Genomic DNA, 16,185 nt, shown 5'->3' on the forward strand with positions numbered 1-16,185 from the left:
TTTATATCTCCTGTCATGGACTTTATTTCCAGGGTAACATGAAGTGGCAGTACTGAACTGCACAGGATGGAACTTAATTTAGATTCGGGTGACAGAACAAAGTCAGAAAAATGCAAACCAAGGTCATAACCAGGAAACAAAGAATCTAATAAACAAGGATGAAGATATGAAACAGTAATTATGGTCAAAAAATGGAGTGGGAGGTTCAGTAACCAAAAGTTCATGTAAGCTGAGCAAAGATGTAAGACAAAATTTATAGTAAGGCTCAAAAAGGAATTTGTAACCAGAGGGCCTTTTAACAAACAATAATAATGCTAGAGTTTTAGGTTGAATCGACGAACTGGGTCAAAACAGGAATTCCGAATTCCACTGACCTTTATACCTCATGACCCTTAATATCACCCCAAACAACCACATAGCAACCATCAACAGTAAAGTTTCAAAATGGCGGTGCTCTGAGTTCTTTAAATGCCTTTTACTTAAAAGTGGCTTCCGTTTAGCCACCCTATCATAAATGGTTGATTTATGGAGTGATGCTTAGATGGTTGTCCTTTTAACATGTTCTCCCATCTCAGTAGAAGACTTCTGAAGCTCTGTTAGAGTAAACATTTGGTTCTTAGTCACCTCACTAATCAAGGCCATTCTTGCCTGGTTACTCTGTTTGACTGGACGTCCAACTCCAGCAAGAGTCCTGATGTTTCCAAATTTCTTTCATTTCACTATTACTAAGGCCACTGTGGTCCTAGAAACACTCAAACCTTTAGAAATGATTTTATACCAATGCCCTGATCTATGCCTTACCACAATTTCACTTCAATCTACAGGGAGTTTCTTCATCACCGTGATTTGGTTTTTATCCTGAAATAAAACCTAAATACACAGATTTGAACTTTTAAAATTATGTTCAGCCAGCTCAATTTGCCATAGATGGACTCCAATCTTTGTAGACATATCTCAATTGTAATTAAAGCAAACAAGATGCACGTTTCTATAATTTGGAATGCTACGGCAAAGGGTCTCAATACTTGCATGCATGAGAGATTTCAGTGTTTGATTTTTAATAAATCAGCAAACCTTTCTGGAAACATGTTTTCACTGCGTCATTATCGGTTATAGACTGTAGATTGATGGAAAAAAGGCAAATTTACACATTTAAAATGAAATCTACAACACAATGAAGTGTGCAGAAAGTGAACCCTTTGTATATCCTTAGCCTCATACTCACTATGGAGCTATACCATGGCAAGGATGTGATCCACTAAGCTATGCATGGTAGGTTGTTCATCAGCGAATGTACTGTATATTGTGAACAACATCCAACTACATTTTATAGTAACAAAACCATACATTTCTAAAGGCATATGCTCCTTATAACTTGTGCATTTGTTTCTTGAGGTCCTAGTAAGGAAGTTTGGGCTTTGTAATGATGCAGCTTCAAACAGTAGCTTTATAAATATTAAATATGGTGTGCTTTTATGCGTGCATGTGGTCTTAATTACAGTTTTTTAGTCACTTTTCCCCAGTATTGCCTCATTCTGTGTAATGTGATTTTGCTAATCTTTTTCATTATTTTAACTAAGAAAAAAAGTCATTCTTTGTCAGAAGCGTATTTGGCTTCATTTCCCATCAAAACTTCAGTCTACCCAAAGCAAAGTCCTATTTCTTAAAAGGCAGCACAAAGACTTATTGATCACCTCATTATGTCATGGAGCAGAAGGTTGTGATAAGTGATCAGTGGCATTGTGCAAGTTTTAAACAAGTAATCGTAGCAGGGGATGTGCAGGTTCCAATCTGGTGCAGGTGTGCGCAGGCATTCTTCACTCCAGGCTTGGTTGGGGCACTTTACTGATCATGCATACATGTACAATGGCGGGCACATCAGTCAGGTGCCACATTCCCACCTTGGAGGTAATGGCATATCACACCTGCATTCAATCGCACAGGAACATAAAGATGAGGACAGGGTCAGAGAAATATAAGAACAGTGAAACAGAAAGAGAAAGACATGGAGAATGGAGGTTAAAGTAAAGAAGGATAGAGTCAGCAGGATTGGGAGATGCCTGTGTGCAATGTGACAGTTGCAGTTGGTTAAGAACGAGCCTCAGTAAGAGGAGCCTGGGGCTGAAGAAGGGCAGCTCCTACTGAGTGATGTTGGGTGAGTAGGAGTGACCCATTAGGCAGTATCTCTCACAGTCACCAAAGGACTAGCGGTGGGAGATGTATGTGTGTGACTTGGTGCATCACCCCAGGGATGCCGATAGACTGGCAATGGGTGAGCCAAGCCAGTTATTAAAAGGTGACGATGCCTGTTGGAAGGACAGCCCCTTTTGGTTGTGGGATCCGAACAGATGAAAGAAGGATGCACAAGGGCTTATATTTTTTCAAGGGCTTCTTCCTGCTGTTATATTAACCTCATTTTAAAGTATTTATTGTTTCTTTATTTGGATTATTTTAACCTTCATAAGCACTTTGATTTTATTGGATTGTTTATTTGATGATGTGATGCACTGCACTTTTGCACACCGTTTTTGGGTTGTTTTAAGAAATAACATTTGACACTTGTTGCACCTACAATTTGCTGTGTGTGTCCTCAACTGAGAAGCTCATCTTAGTACACGACTATCAATGGTTTCAGGTTGACCTGGACCATCACTAAGGTCCTTTAATAATAGCAAGAATAAAAGCTCAATTTTTAACAATGATGACTACTGCCTGGCTTCAATTAAATGAGGACATGGCCATCCAGATAATATGAAAAGCATGGCAAACTGAAAAGGAAGCTATGGATTACTTCAGGCTTTTCATATGGATATATAACAAACTGCCTCATCAGCCATTTGTCAGAGTACATTTAGTCATAAGGATAATATGGTCTTTCTCTTCATAATAGATGTATAAGGTCAGTACAGTACAGTATTGACATATGTACAGAGTGCAGGGAAATTATTATCTTCATGTGCTATTCAACATGCAATACATCACCACTCTCCTGTAACACGATCTCTCCATATTACCAACCCATAGGCTGCATGGCATTGTTGTTTCATAGCATTTCCACCCAATTCTCATGTAGTACTAGTGTGTTGTACCATGTCAGCCATTATGGATGTAGTGAGAAGTCAAGCAAAATGACACCTTTTATTGGCTAACTAAAGAGATTACAATATGCAAGCTTTCAAGGCCCTATCTTGCCTGAAGAAGGGGCCTGAGTTGCCCCGAAAACATGAATGTTGTAATCTTTTTAGTTTGCTAATAATAGGTGTCATTTTGCTTGACTTCTCACTACACCCAATTCTCAGTAATGAAATAAGTCACCATAAAGATAAAGTAGCCCAGGAAAACAAGAAGGATTTGACTGTGTAATAAGGATGCATTGTGCCTCCTGAGCATCACCCACCTTAACGTAATGACACCATAATTGGTTTAGTGGCAGACAGGGATGTTAAAAACTAGCACGTTACTTAAGAAAATGCACTTCAAAATACAGTTGACTTAAATTTGGACAAATTGTTTTTACTAATCACATATCAATTGATATTAGGGAAAGGCTGGAGGGATCTGTGGTATCCGGAGTGAACTTCTCCAGGCTGGTGGTACGGCTGTCCTCCTGGCATTGCAAGCAATCTTTGCTTCCATTTGGGAGACTGGCATCATCCCAACTGACTGGAAAATGGGACTTGTCGTCCCTACCTGGAAAGGGAAGGGTGACACTGGTACTGTGAGTGCTGTGCAGAGTGGAGGAAGAACCTCTGCGTTTTTCCCAGTTGATTCTGGGGTTCGTCATGGGTGTGTTCTTGTTTCTACCTGTTAAATGCTTGTATGGACTGGGTGTTGGGCAAGGTCGTGGGGTCCAGCGGCTGTGGGGCATCTGTTGGTGAAGAAAGGTTCACGGATCTTGACTTTGCTAACAATGCTGTGATCTTCGCGGAGTCAATGGAGGCTCTGATCGGGGCGCTGGAGAGACTGAGTGATGAGTCTAAGTGTCTGGGCTTGTGAGTGTCCTGAATAAAAACCAAGATTCAGGCCTTTAATGACCTCTTGGGCACAGCCATCAGCAGTGTGTCTGTTTGCGGAGAGAGTGTTGACCTTCTTGAGAGGTTGACGTACCTGGGCAGTGACATTCATGTCTCTGGTGAATCTTCCTATGAAGTCAGTAGACGGATTGGGAGAGCATGGGGGGTCCTGAGGTTGCTGGAAAGGGATGTGTGGCGCTCCCGATTTCTATGCAAAAGGACGAAGGTCCAAGTCTTTAGAGTCCTGGTGCTTCCTGTCTTACTATATGGTTGCGAGACATGGACGCTATCCAGTGACCTAAGACGAAGATTGGACTCCTTTGGTACTGTGTCTCTCCGGAAAATCCTTGGGTACCGTTGGTTTGACTTTGTGTCGAATGAGAGGTTGCTCATGGAGTCCTGGATGAGGCACAATACCTGCATTGTGAGGGAGCATCAGTTACGGCACTATGGCCATGTGGCGTGTTTCCCCGAGGGTGATCCAGCTCATAAGATCCTCATTGTTGGGGACCCGAGTGGCTGGACCAGACCAAGGGGTCGCCCACGTAACACCTGGCTGCGGCAGATAGAGGGTCATTTCCAGAGGGTGGGACTGGACCACGTGTCTGCCTGGGGAGTTGCAAACCGAGATCCCGAGTTGTTTCGTTGTGTAGTGGGTGCAGCAACACACTATACCAGTGTATGCTCCCCAACTTGACTTGAATTGATATCAATTGAAATATTATTATTTCAGTCTTAATCTGCTTAATCACCTGGATGCTTAAATATGGTGGTCTGTTTCATCATAGGGGTCGTTCACGTGAACATTAATGTATAATGTCAGCGTAGTTGCATTTCTATGGCTTAATAACTAAAAGTGTCACAACTTTGATATTCAGTACTGAATATATTATGTCTCTGAAGCCTAGTAGGAAATCAGAATTGTCACTACTCCAGCTGAGTTTAAATCCTGTTTTGCATCCAGTGTTGCAGGCTAGGCTTTTGCTCGCCTTAGTCTTTAAATTGAATAACGAAAGTTCTGGAAATTATTTTATGGCTTGCTGGCAATTATCATTCTTGCTACTCCATCCAGAGGGGATTTCGTTTTTGTCTTATTCCATCAGGATGTTCTGCAGATCTACAGCACTGGAATGATCTGGTATACAAAATGAATGAATAAATGAATAATAAGTTTCTATAAATTTATTTTATAGCTTCAAAATTTCCTTAATGGAAACAATATTTTCTACAATGAATTGTAGTAATCTGGGCATTTTAATGTAATTCCACTAATATGATTGACTGGTTAACTAACTGACTGAAGTACAGGAATGGCAGAAGGTCATATTTATCAAAAATCCAGACTAATTCATGTAGGAGGCCCAACACCTAATCTTGTCCCACAAAAACAAACATAGAGTCAAGAGAAAATAGTTGTAATAATCTGATTTATTAGTACAGATAAAGAAAAAAATGTGCATGAAAACTACACAATAATTTGAGTACAGGATACTGCAAGCAACATGAATATCAGATGGCTTCAGTGAAGAAGAATTACTGGAAGAGAACAACTTCAGCGTGGAGGTTATATCTTAAAAATGGAGGAAGTGTAGCAGCATGACGGTGTAGCAGTTACCACTGCTGCCTCACAGCTCCTAGGTTAACATCACTGTCTATGTGGAGTCTCCATTTTCTCCCTGTATCAATGTGAGTGCTTCAGTTATCTCCCACACCCTAAACATGCATAAGTTGGGTAATCGCTGCATGGCATTTGCCCAATGTCTGTGAATATTCCCTGTTGAGGGTTGTTCCCTCGTTGTACACAAAGCTACCAGAATGGACTTCTTCTCCTTGCCACTCTGTGTATTTGACTTGGGAAATGAATGATTGTTGCACATGAGAATAAAATATATTAGGAGTTAAAATAACAGCTTCACTCAATTCAATATTTATTGAGTGTGGTGCCTAGAAAGGACTACTGATTTACTGCACTTTAAGTCTCCTTCAAATCCCTTCCAGTATTTTAATAGCCTGCCAAGATGTATATTTTGTCATTGTGGTGGGCTGCCCTCCTGAGTAATTGTAAGCTTAGTCATTGTCACTTCCAGGTGACAGTTCTGACCAGCTAGAGCTCACACAACATGGTTCTCTGTCTCTTTGTTTGTGATTTCAACATCCTTGGTAACAAAGCATCTTGGAAAGATTCCCACATGCCCAGCGATATGTCCCTCCAGCCAGTCTTCATTTACTGTGGGAACAAGCATAGAAGATGAATTAGCTGAACTTGTATGCACCAGTGAATATAGGTAGGCTATGCCAAGTCCAAAGTCCCCCATAGAGTCCTGGCATTCTAATTCAACTCTCAATGTGTAAATGTTCACAAAGACCTCCTCCCCTCTCTTCACTAAACAAAACCTCAGTCAACCAGAACTATCATGTGGCTCATCCTCTCCCTGCTGTCCACTCCTTGTACCTTCAGAAAGGATGTCGATGATGTCTCCTTTAATGAAATCTAAATCTTCAGGCCCTTGTCCGGAATAGTCATAGAGTGCCTCAGCTTGATAGAGCACCTTCCGACCAGAAAGGGATTCATTATGCTAAAATAGAATACATAAATAATCAGCAGGAGCAATGCCTTCAAACTATATTGAAAGTACACACAAGTCCCAGGATGCTAGGTTAGTAGTTGAGAGGCTTATTGGTTTATCTGCTTAGCTCCTCATCTGTCAGTCGTGATATTTAAATTTATGGCAGCATGGTGCCATAATGGCTAGTACAGTTCAAGGGACCCTGGTTTGACTCCCAGCCTGATTGCTTTCTGTGTTAATGCGTTGGCGTTTCTTAGGGTACCTTGGGTTCCTCCCACAATCCAAAGACATGCATTTTTGCTTACTTGATAACAATTGAATGACTGTGAATGTGTGTTTATATGTGTGCTTTGTTGTTTGGAACGGTGTTCTACACTATTTGGATTTTACAGTATGTGAACTGATTTGTGTGGATAGTGAAGATGGTTGTTTATGAGGATGAGACTGGATTCAACCTGAACATGGCACTGTGGGAGAAACACCATAGGATAAAGAGCCACAGTGGATGGGCCAAGGCAACGTGGAGGGGTAACATAAAAATGTGTGCAGCAGTATCAGAAAAAGGTGTTATCCACAGTGTTTCGTCTTACTGACTTCTTAAATGGCATATACGATGCTCTCATTCCCGAGAATGATATAGTCGTGGTAAGGCCAGACTTGCCTAATTATGTGGTAATTAGAGGCAATTTCAGATTTCACCACCTCAATGTACCGAGGTATGGTTTACTGTCCACCGAGAAATGTTGATGGAGTTTCTGCCATCCTGTTCACTTTCTCTCAACCAAAATGAGGACATTTTTTCATCGTGGAGTTGGAAGGTGTATGATCATAAGCCCCACAATCAAGTCTCCTTACTGGAAGCAATGGCTGCTGCTTTGTTAGGACATATTAGGTGAGGATTGCAGAGACATGCCAGAAGATTTTCAATGCCTTACAACGTAAAACATGTGATGAAATCTTATGGTCCAACAGAAAAGAGAGAGCTAATGACCAATTAACTTTGAGTCTGGGAAAGGCACTATATAAATTAAATGTATTATTATTATTATTATTATTATTTTATCATTATTAATCTTGGTGTTATATCAGTTACATCAGAATTTTAGTTTTTCTTCATATTGTATTTTGTTCAAACTGTAATCAGGACTGCCTTTGCCACTTTTTGTTAAATCCTAAAATGAACATTTGTTACAATTTCCCACTTGCTTTTCATTTTCACTGCACTCAAATATATGAATACTGTTATACAATAAACATGTTTTTCTGATTTATGTGGGTTGAACAATATTCTGCATTCTCAGGAACACCACATGGCATGTCCAGGTGTGATTCAAGTACTTAGCATTATTTGTTTCAGCATTTACACAATAAACTAAGAGTGCTATCCATTTGGAAACAGTCTGACGGTGATTGACTGACTTTGTGTGGTTTGACATTTAGTATTTATATCTGAGTGCTTTAGCTTCTTTTGAACAGGAGGTATAGTACTGATAGAAATGCTTCTACTATTTTGAGAATTGCATTTAAGAATTTGAGAATAACGCTGCCCTTTGTCACCGATTCAGTTCATAACTTTTATGGACAGAATTTCTAGGCGCAGCCAGGGTGTTGAGGGGGTCCGGCTTGGTGGACTCAGGATTGGGTCACTGCTTTTTGCAGATGATGTTGTCCTGTTTGCTTCATCAGGCCGTGATCTTCAGCTCTCTCTGGATCGGTTCGCAGCTGAGTGTGAAGCGGCTGGGATGGGAATCAGCACCTCCAAATCCATGGTCCTCAGCCGGAAAAGGGTGGAGTGCCCTCTCAGGGTTGGGAGCAAGATCTTGCCCCAAGTGGAGGAGTTCAAGTATCTCTGGGTCTTGTTCACGAGTGAGGGAAGAATGGAGCGTGAGATCGACAGGCGGATCGGTGCGGCATCCGCAGTGATGCGGGCTCTGCATCGGTCTGTCGTGGTGAAAAAGGAGCTGAGCCATAAGGCAAAGCTCTCAATTTACCAGTCGATCTATGTTCCTACCCTCACCTATGGTCATGAGCAATGTTCCCTCTAAGCTGAGCGCGTGAGCAATCGCTCACACGAATTCAGAGCGTCGCTCATACTTCCCGCACGATCACTCATTCCGACGGCGTCGCTCGTACTTATTGCACGATCGCTCACTCCGACTGTCGGAGTTGGTGCTCATAAATTTTTGGCTTAAACAAAATGTCGCTCATAAACAATGTTTTTTGCTCACTATATGCTACTGCTTAGAGGGAGCATTGGTCATGAGCTATGGGTAGTGACTGAAAGAACGAGATCGCGAATACAAGCGGCTGAAATGAGTTTTCTCCGCAGGGTGTCTGGGCTCTCCCTTAAAGATAGGGTGAGAAGCTCAATCATCCGGGAGGGGCTCAGAGTAGAGCCGCTGCTCCTCCGCATCGAGAGGAGTCAGATGGGAACGCCTTGGGATCCCCCCGGAAGAGCTAGTAGAAGTGGCCGGGGAGAGGGAAGTCTGGGCATCTCTGCTCAAGCTGCTGCCCCCGCGACCCGACCTCGGATAAGCGGAAGAGGATGGATGGATGGATAGAATAACATTAGTGTTTTGAGAACTGCATCTAAGTGATTAAGAAAAAGTGTAAAAAGGAACCAACACAACTACCCAAGAGAAGTTTTTTCAATTTCAGTTCCAATAAACACTTTAGTAGAAAGAATACTAAGGAGTAAAATTTTGTATTATGAAATCAGTCAGAGATTTATTGCATTAATTGATATTTTATTACCAATTTACTGTAATAAAATCTGCACAAAAAACATGCTGCTAATATGGTGGCATCTTTGACTTTTTCCAGCTACACCTTACAGGACTTTTTCATAGAATATCAGGACAACATATGCATAAATGTTAATAGAAGATGAACTCACTATATGTTGAATATTCACAAGTATTGTGAATTTTAAACCGTAATTCGCTTGCTAAACAAGCAATGCTGATTCAAAATGGAAATAAAATAACTTTTATTCATAACTGATACATGAATGTTAAGAAATTACCGAAAGGATTTCCCAAAAACTGAGACTTCTGTCTTTGTTCCCACTTGTAATATTTAAAAGTGGTGTTGGTGTGAACTAGTGGAATGAGTGCTTATGCTATACTGATGGGTAGTTTTCATTGTTAATTTGTCATCAATGTGGTTTGTCTGATCACTGACAAAGTACAACTATTTGAGTGAAAGTAGGCAAAGTATTAAAAAATTCTTTCATCCAAAACAGGGGGTGAGATAATTCAATTTAGCAGACAATGCTTCTTTAACCTCAGCTGTGGCACTAGGCCTGCACCACTCAAGTGACTGATCAAAGTCTTCTTCACAGCTTTGTTCATTCTGTGCCCTGCTACACTTATATATTTAGAATGAAATCAAAAGAGTAGAGTAACCAGAAAATGTTCTCCATCACAGCACATCACTCACCTGACACTTAACAAAAATCTTGCCCCCCTCAACATTTGCCCATAATTCCTTGAGGCTGGCCTCAGCAGTAACAGGTTTCCATTCCAGGCTTTCCACCTCTCTTACTCTGGAAAGAAAGAGAAAATATTGAATAAGAAAGCAGGAGATTGGTGATTCATTCCTTTTTGGTTTCCAAATGTGTAAATTGCTTCTTCCATTACTTACTCTGGCTGACTCCCTCATCACCTTATTAAGCTTTTAGTGACATAAATTATATATTTTCAGTACCTGAGATGCAGTCGCTCCAGCTGCTGCTGCAACTTTTTCTTGATCCTGTCCTGCAGTTCAACATAGCTGGTTCTTGTATGGATTCGAAATTCCATTTTGCTGGTGTAGTGGACCTCCATCAGTACGGCATCATCTCTCTGTGTGCCAATTTCATGGCCATCCTGCTCCTGCTGGAGATCAATTCAGAAGTCATAGTCAGTCAGACATTTCTTGAACTCTGATATGGGGGATGTGACCCCCTCAGCACAAGGGACTTCCATAAATTTCAGAAGCCATGTCTATAAGACTATTGCGAAGATGTTAACCTCAGAATGCCTTTTTCATCTATGCAGGTGCAGGGCTGTGGAGTCACCCGGAGTCGGAGTCAGAAAAAAATGTGCTAACTCTGACTAAATGTAAATTATAATGTAATATGTTAAAATTTCCAATTTCAAATATATTACTTTGAGTAAGCTATTTTTTTTTGCCTAGCCTTTTGAGAGCCTATTTTTTAAATTTGTATGTTTTTTCTTTTGTTTAATATTACTCAATGTTTGAAACTTCATTAATAAATAATTTTAAAAAGCCACTACGGCATTGCTATAGTCCTTTAACACATACTTTAACAGCTTAGGGTGGTAAAATGATGATCCACGTTGGCAGTGATGAAATGTTTTGTATCATGTATGTTATGTGCTCTGCGGTGGGTTGGCACCCTGCCCAGGATTGGTTCTTGCCTTGTGCCCTGTGTTGGCTGGGATTGGCTCCAGCAGACCCCCATGTCCCTGTGTTAGGATTCAACGGGTTGGAAAATGGATAGATGGATGTTATGTGCTTTCAATTAATATGGTAAATATACAAGTTGTGGCGGGCGGCTGGAATTTTTACCTGGCCAGGACGTCCAGAGTGTGGAAGGAACGGGGGAGAGACTATTTTCAGGGGAGCTCAACCCTGTTGGAACTTGTGGCCACCGCCAGGGGGCGCATTGACATTTCCAGGGCCTTATTTGGCCACAATTCTATCACACTCAGAAGTGTGGCCGGAAGAAGCTTGTTGTGCACCTGGAGTCCTTCCGAGTGCCCTATAAAAAGGGCCAGTCCCCACCATTCGATGGCCAGAGTCAGGAGGAAGAGAACAAAGCCTGAGAAGGAGTGGAGGGAGAAGGACTGGCGGCAAGAAAGGACTGTGTATTGGTGTGTTGGTGCTGGTGATTGTGCACTTTAAAACTGTAAATAAATGTTGTGCTGAACCTGTGTTCTGTCTGTATGTGTCCGGGTTAGAGCGGCTGTATGTGCCCTGGTGGCTCACAAAGTCTAATTACAAATAGAGGAGTCAGAGTCAATGGTACCATAAATCAAGGTATCAGAGGTAGAGTTGACACAACCCTGTGCAAGTGAACAACACAGAACAGATGCTGAAAGATTTAGCTCAGTTTCTTTCTTGCATGGTATAGCTTAACAGCTCAGACCAACCAGCCCAAAAGTAAATGAGGAAAATGTGAAGTTAATCATTTAAAAGAAATTGAAGCTGTGTCTTTTCAGGTTCCCAAAATTGAGCAATAACTGAGTTGACAAGGTAGGATCCAGCATGAGTTAAACACGTAACAAAAGATATTTCTCAGACCAATAAAGCTTGTTTTAAAAAGGTATAGTGAAAATTTAAAAAGGAACAAATCATGAAAATTCACATGAACAAAAGGCAAAAAAGAAAACAAAATATCTCTTCTTCAAACTTACTTCAGTTACTTTCTATACTTAATGGTTGTATTATGTCTCTATGGCAAACTTACATAGGATTCACTTAGTACATTCAGTACATTCTATACATACAGCACGTTCAATACGGTTTGAAACTGTTTGCCCTCCATGCTTAAATTGTGACTAATCTGTACTCAGAGGGATAAAAAATAATTAGAATATTCCATTTATACTTCAGCGTGTGTGGGTTATAATAGTATCTCCCTTAGACTATGCATTAATATATAAGCATAATATACAGTAACTAAGAAATACTTCTATCAATTTAACATAATCTAAATAACTAACAAATGGCTCTTAGAGAAACGATGGAGCAGTGCCTCACAAGTTAAACCTCTAACACTACTGAGAAGACATCAGAAACCTTTCAGTTCAGATGTCTATCAGGAATTTATTCTAATAAACATCTGACTTGACACAGGTACCTGGTGAACTGTGCAATGAAGAGATGAAATGGCACTAAAAAAAAGAGAAATACATTTGAATAGACAGTGTGGCAGACAGCAGGGGCCCTTGCCCGGCTGGGACGACTCCATGCTGGGAGGACCAGGGGAGCAAGCGTGGCCAGAGCGTAACCTCCCCTGGAGTGCTGGATGGCAGCCCCCTTGGGCTGCAGCGGTGCCTAGGACTGCCGCAGGGCTTCATGGGAGTTGGATTTTGGTGCAGCTCTGTTGGGATCTGTGGACACTGCCAGGGGGTGCTGCAGCTGCTACTGAGCCGTGGAGAGCAGCTCTTCCACCACACCCAGAAGTGCTGTCGGAAATAGGTCATCGAGTATCTGGAGCACTTCTGGGTGCCTTATATAAGGGGCCAGCATACACTACTCTACTCAGGGAGCCAGAGTTAGGAGGAGGAGGACAAAGAGAAAGGAATATAGAAAAAGAATATTGTGCCGTGCTTGGAACTGTGTTGTTGTGCTTGTGGGAGATGGGGAAGACGTTTCCCACAAGGGAAAAAAGAAAACAAAAAGCGTGTGCTTTTGCAAGTGTGCCTCCTGTGTCACTCTGTGTCTGGTTGGGTGGCTGGTACGCCCCCTACTGGTGTCACAACAGATAAAGCAATTAAGGACATCTGCAGCACATGGAGAATTTTAAATATGAAAACACTTCATAAAGAAAGGAGAGGTGTGAGACCCAAAAATGAGTCGCCTGTCAACTAAGGTGGAGCATCAGCACAAAGTAGTACAGTAAGTGATTGACTGAGCAAATGAACCAAATACTTAACAGATGAGTGAGCAAGAAATTTGACAAACAAGAAAATTAGTGAGTGAGTGAGTGAACAGAAACTAGCAAGCACTAGTACAAAAGCAAAAGTAGAGTCATGTCTGTTTGTGTTTATATAGAGAACCACTTTTTGTCATACGTAACCCAGGGAGTTACAGCAGTCACATTATTTGACAAACCAGTGCCCATGCACTTAAAAAAGCTAAGTACTGTAGCTGCTGTTCCAATGTCATTGAGGCTGGTATGTTCAGTTTTAATGGGAAGAATTCAAAATGCAGTGAAAAGGATTCCATTTCAATATATTTCTCACACAAATGGGATAAAATCCATTGAAAATATCAAATGACTAAGACACTTTAAGTGATTAACTCTCCAAAGACCTAGATTTTCTTTAGAGAGCAGAGGTAATTTTGAACAATTGCCCCTTGTCAAATCTAAAAAAGGTAAGACTGGGTACAAAGTAAAAGACTTTGAATGTAAGTTGCCTTCTGAAAGGAAGGGAACGTACTGAATTTGTGCTGCTCACTCCTGTGCGTTAGGTGTTCTTTTCTCAAGAAAACTCCCAACTCTGCTAACTGTAAAATGGAAGTAATTGAGCCTGCTTAACGGATTTCAGCATAAAGGTATATTTTAACAATAAGGGAGCCTTGGATTCTCTTTTCAAGTGACATGGCTAAGCATTCATTCAATTTCCATATCCACTTATTCCAATACAAGTTTGCAGAGTGTCCAACCATATCTCAGCATCACTGGACACTAATTAGGAACCAAACCTGGTACCAGTCCATTGTAACATTTACTCATTCCAACACCAAACACATTAATTTATATTCAGACCAATTTAGGGTCACTAACCATTCCATCTTTGGAAAGGTATACTCAGAGAAAAAACAAGTGGATGTGAAGAAAGCATCCAAGCCTTACGATTTAAGATTTAAATCTAAGGCCCTGAGGCTGTGAGACAGCAGCACTAAACACAGCTTCATTGTGCTATCAACACAGGTAAACTGCAACTTTCAATAAGCCACAAACATGACAAATAAACTTTAAAAAATGGGAATGACAGACTTTGGTAAAGGCCTTTTATCTGAATAGATTAACATTCTGCTTTGGGGAAATGTTAGCACACTTAAAACCTTAGTGCATCCTCCTCAGATTGTACCTAAAAAGCGACTCCTGGCTAAAAGAGTAGAAACCTTTAACAAGTTGATTTTAGGAGCCTAACCTATCCAGGGTATTATTGGGTACCCTGAGTCCATTTTGGCAGCATTAAAAACAAGGCAGGAACCAAACCTGAATGGGATGTACACATCCACACTTACTTATACAGAGCCTGTTTGGAGTAGGTAGTCACGATCAAATTATCCAACAACTTTTTAATCCTGTTTTTATTTTTTTTTTTATTTTAGGGTCTCAGGAATGTGGAAACTACCCATGCAACATAAGGACAAAAGATAGAAAGCTATTCTGAACACTAACCAATTGGAGAGCACACCCACAAACTCCTTCATCCATTTTAGAGTCACCAGCTGACCTACATGCATGCCTGGCTGTAAACTTTGAGCTTTAAAACGAAGATGAATGAGAAAGTTACTAAGAGGTGGATAGCTGCGTATAAAATAACATACCATTCCAAGCACTGAATGGCTTCACTTACTGGAAAACATTCACCTTACTGATCATGTGAAGGGGAAAGTGACAATTTAAAATTTGAGTAAAGTAACAGCTCAGGTAAGAAAACCATTTTGCATTGCAGCCAGCTGTCAGACGTCCTGAATAGTCACCTAAAGGTGAACCCACCATGTGCTTTGGATTGATTTTTTTGCCCAACAGCAACGTATGCAATTTTAAATGTGAAAGTGGCAAGGACAATGCCAGTCTCTGTGTTGTGAAAACTGCCAACTTATGTGGACTGAAAGGTAAGCATGCATTTTAATTTAGCTTACAGGCATGAATAAATTCTACAGTGATTTGTCATTTACTCTTGAGGTGCATTTCTCAAATTTATTAATATTTTAATAGGTTTATTTATTATTACCTGTATTGTGCCAGTGGATTTTCTACTATTATCTATTATCCATGTTAATAAAAAGACAAGTATCTTTGTATGTGTCTGTCTAGTTGCTAGGGTTAGGAATAAAATTTAAAAAACAAGCAAAAGAAATCAAAAATAATAATAAAAGTACCAAATAAGATCCCAAAAATAAGAAAATTGGTTTTATTGGCCTATTTTGTTGTCCGAAATTATACACAGGCAACAGCAATGTGCTAGCAACTTTTTTGTACCTGCTGAGGCCACTTGAATGAGGTTGATAGCTGTAATGCTAATAACTGATAACTTTTCATGGTTGGCAGTGAATAAGTGAAAATAACAATAAATTGACGTGCAAGTTGGGAAACCAAAGTCCTGACACAGCTATGCTAGAGATGCTAAACCAGGCCAATGCGGTAGTGGCCACCGCTGTATTTTCCCAGAAAATCATTTTGACTATAAGAGAGATTGGGTTGGTGAATGAGGTTGAGAGGAAGGGATTTGATGCTTTTTATTGAACCAAACCAAATGGACAACCAATTTATCAAATAAAAAACATGAGGTCTACATTGATTACCTAGATTTCAAACCATTTTAGATTCTAAGAAATGGCCAATGGTAATGCAAAAAAGTTTTGTGATCATTTTATGTACTCACCATGGCTTGGTAACCCGGGGCTGTTCCATATGGTGGGCTTGGCCATTCAGGAGGTCTGCTTGTTAAAGATGAGGCTTTGATATCCAGGGTTTTTCCTAAGGGTGGCAAAATGGCACTGGTTTGAGGGCGACCTGGAGGTGTGTGTCCAGGAGGCCGAGGCAGAGGAATCCCTTTCAATAATCCACTCTGTAGCTGAGACAGGAAACAGAAGAACATGAGTGGGTTTGGTCTTGAAGGCAAGGCAGTTGT

At 40.7% G+C, this 16,185-nt stretch overlaps 1 protein-coding gene across 2 annotated transcripts in view; it reads right to left on the minus strand.

The window, feature by feature from the left end:
- Positions 1 to 5,412: 5,412 nt before the first annotated feature.
- LOC114658150 (NADPH oxidase activator 1-like) overlaps positions 5,413 to 16,185 on the minus strand; it is a 46,918-nt gene continuing 36,145 nt past the window's right edge. Inside the window, exons 11-15 of one of the 2 annotated variants that reach the window (XM_028810229.2) lie at positions 15,937 to 16,128; positions 10,289 to 10,455; positions 10,022 to 10,127; positions 6,466 to 6,589; positions 5,413 to 6,240 (exon numbers count right to left, since the gene is read on the minus strand). In XM_028810229.2, the coding sequence (XP_028666062.1) occupies positions 6,125 to 6,240; positions 6,466 to 6,589; positions 10,022 to 10,127; positions 10,289 to 10,455; positions 15,937 to 16,128 (705 nt within the window). In that variant the 3' untranslated portion in view covers positions 5,413 to 6,124. Of the gene's footprint in view, positions 6,241 to 6,465; positions 6,590 to 10,021; positions 10,128 to 10,288; positions 10,459 to 15,936; positions 16,129 to 16,185 lie in introns of both variants that reach the window. The other variant, XM_028810228.2, reaches the window with a different exon arrangement.

Source organism: Erpetoichthys calabaricus, chromosome 9, assembly GCF_900747795.2.
Source record: "Erpetoichthys calabaricus chromosome 9, fErpCal1.3, whole genome shotgun sequence".
Classification (NCBI taxonomy): domain Eukaryota; kingdom Metazoa; phylum Chordata; class Cladistia; order Polypteriformes; family Polypteridae; genus Erpetoichthys; species Erpetoichthys calabaricus.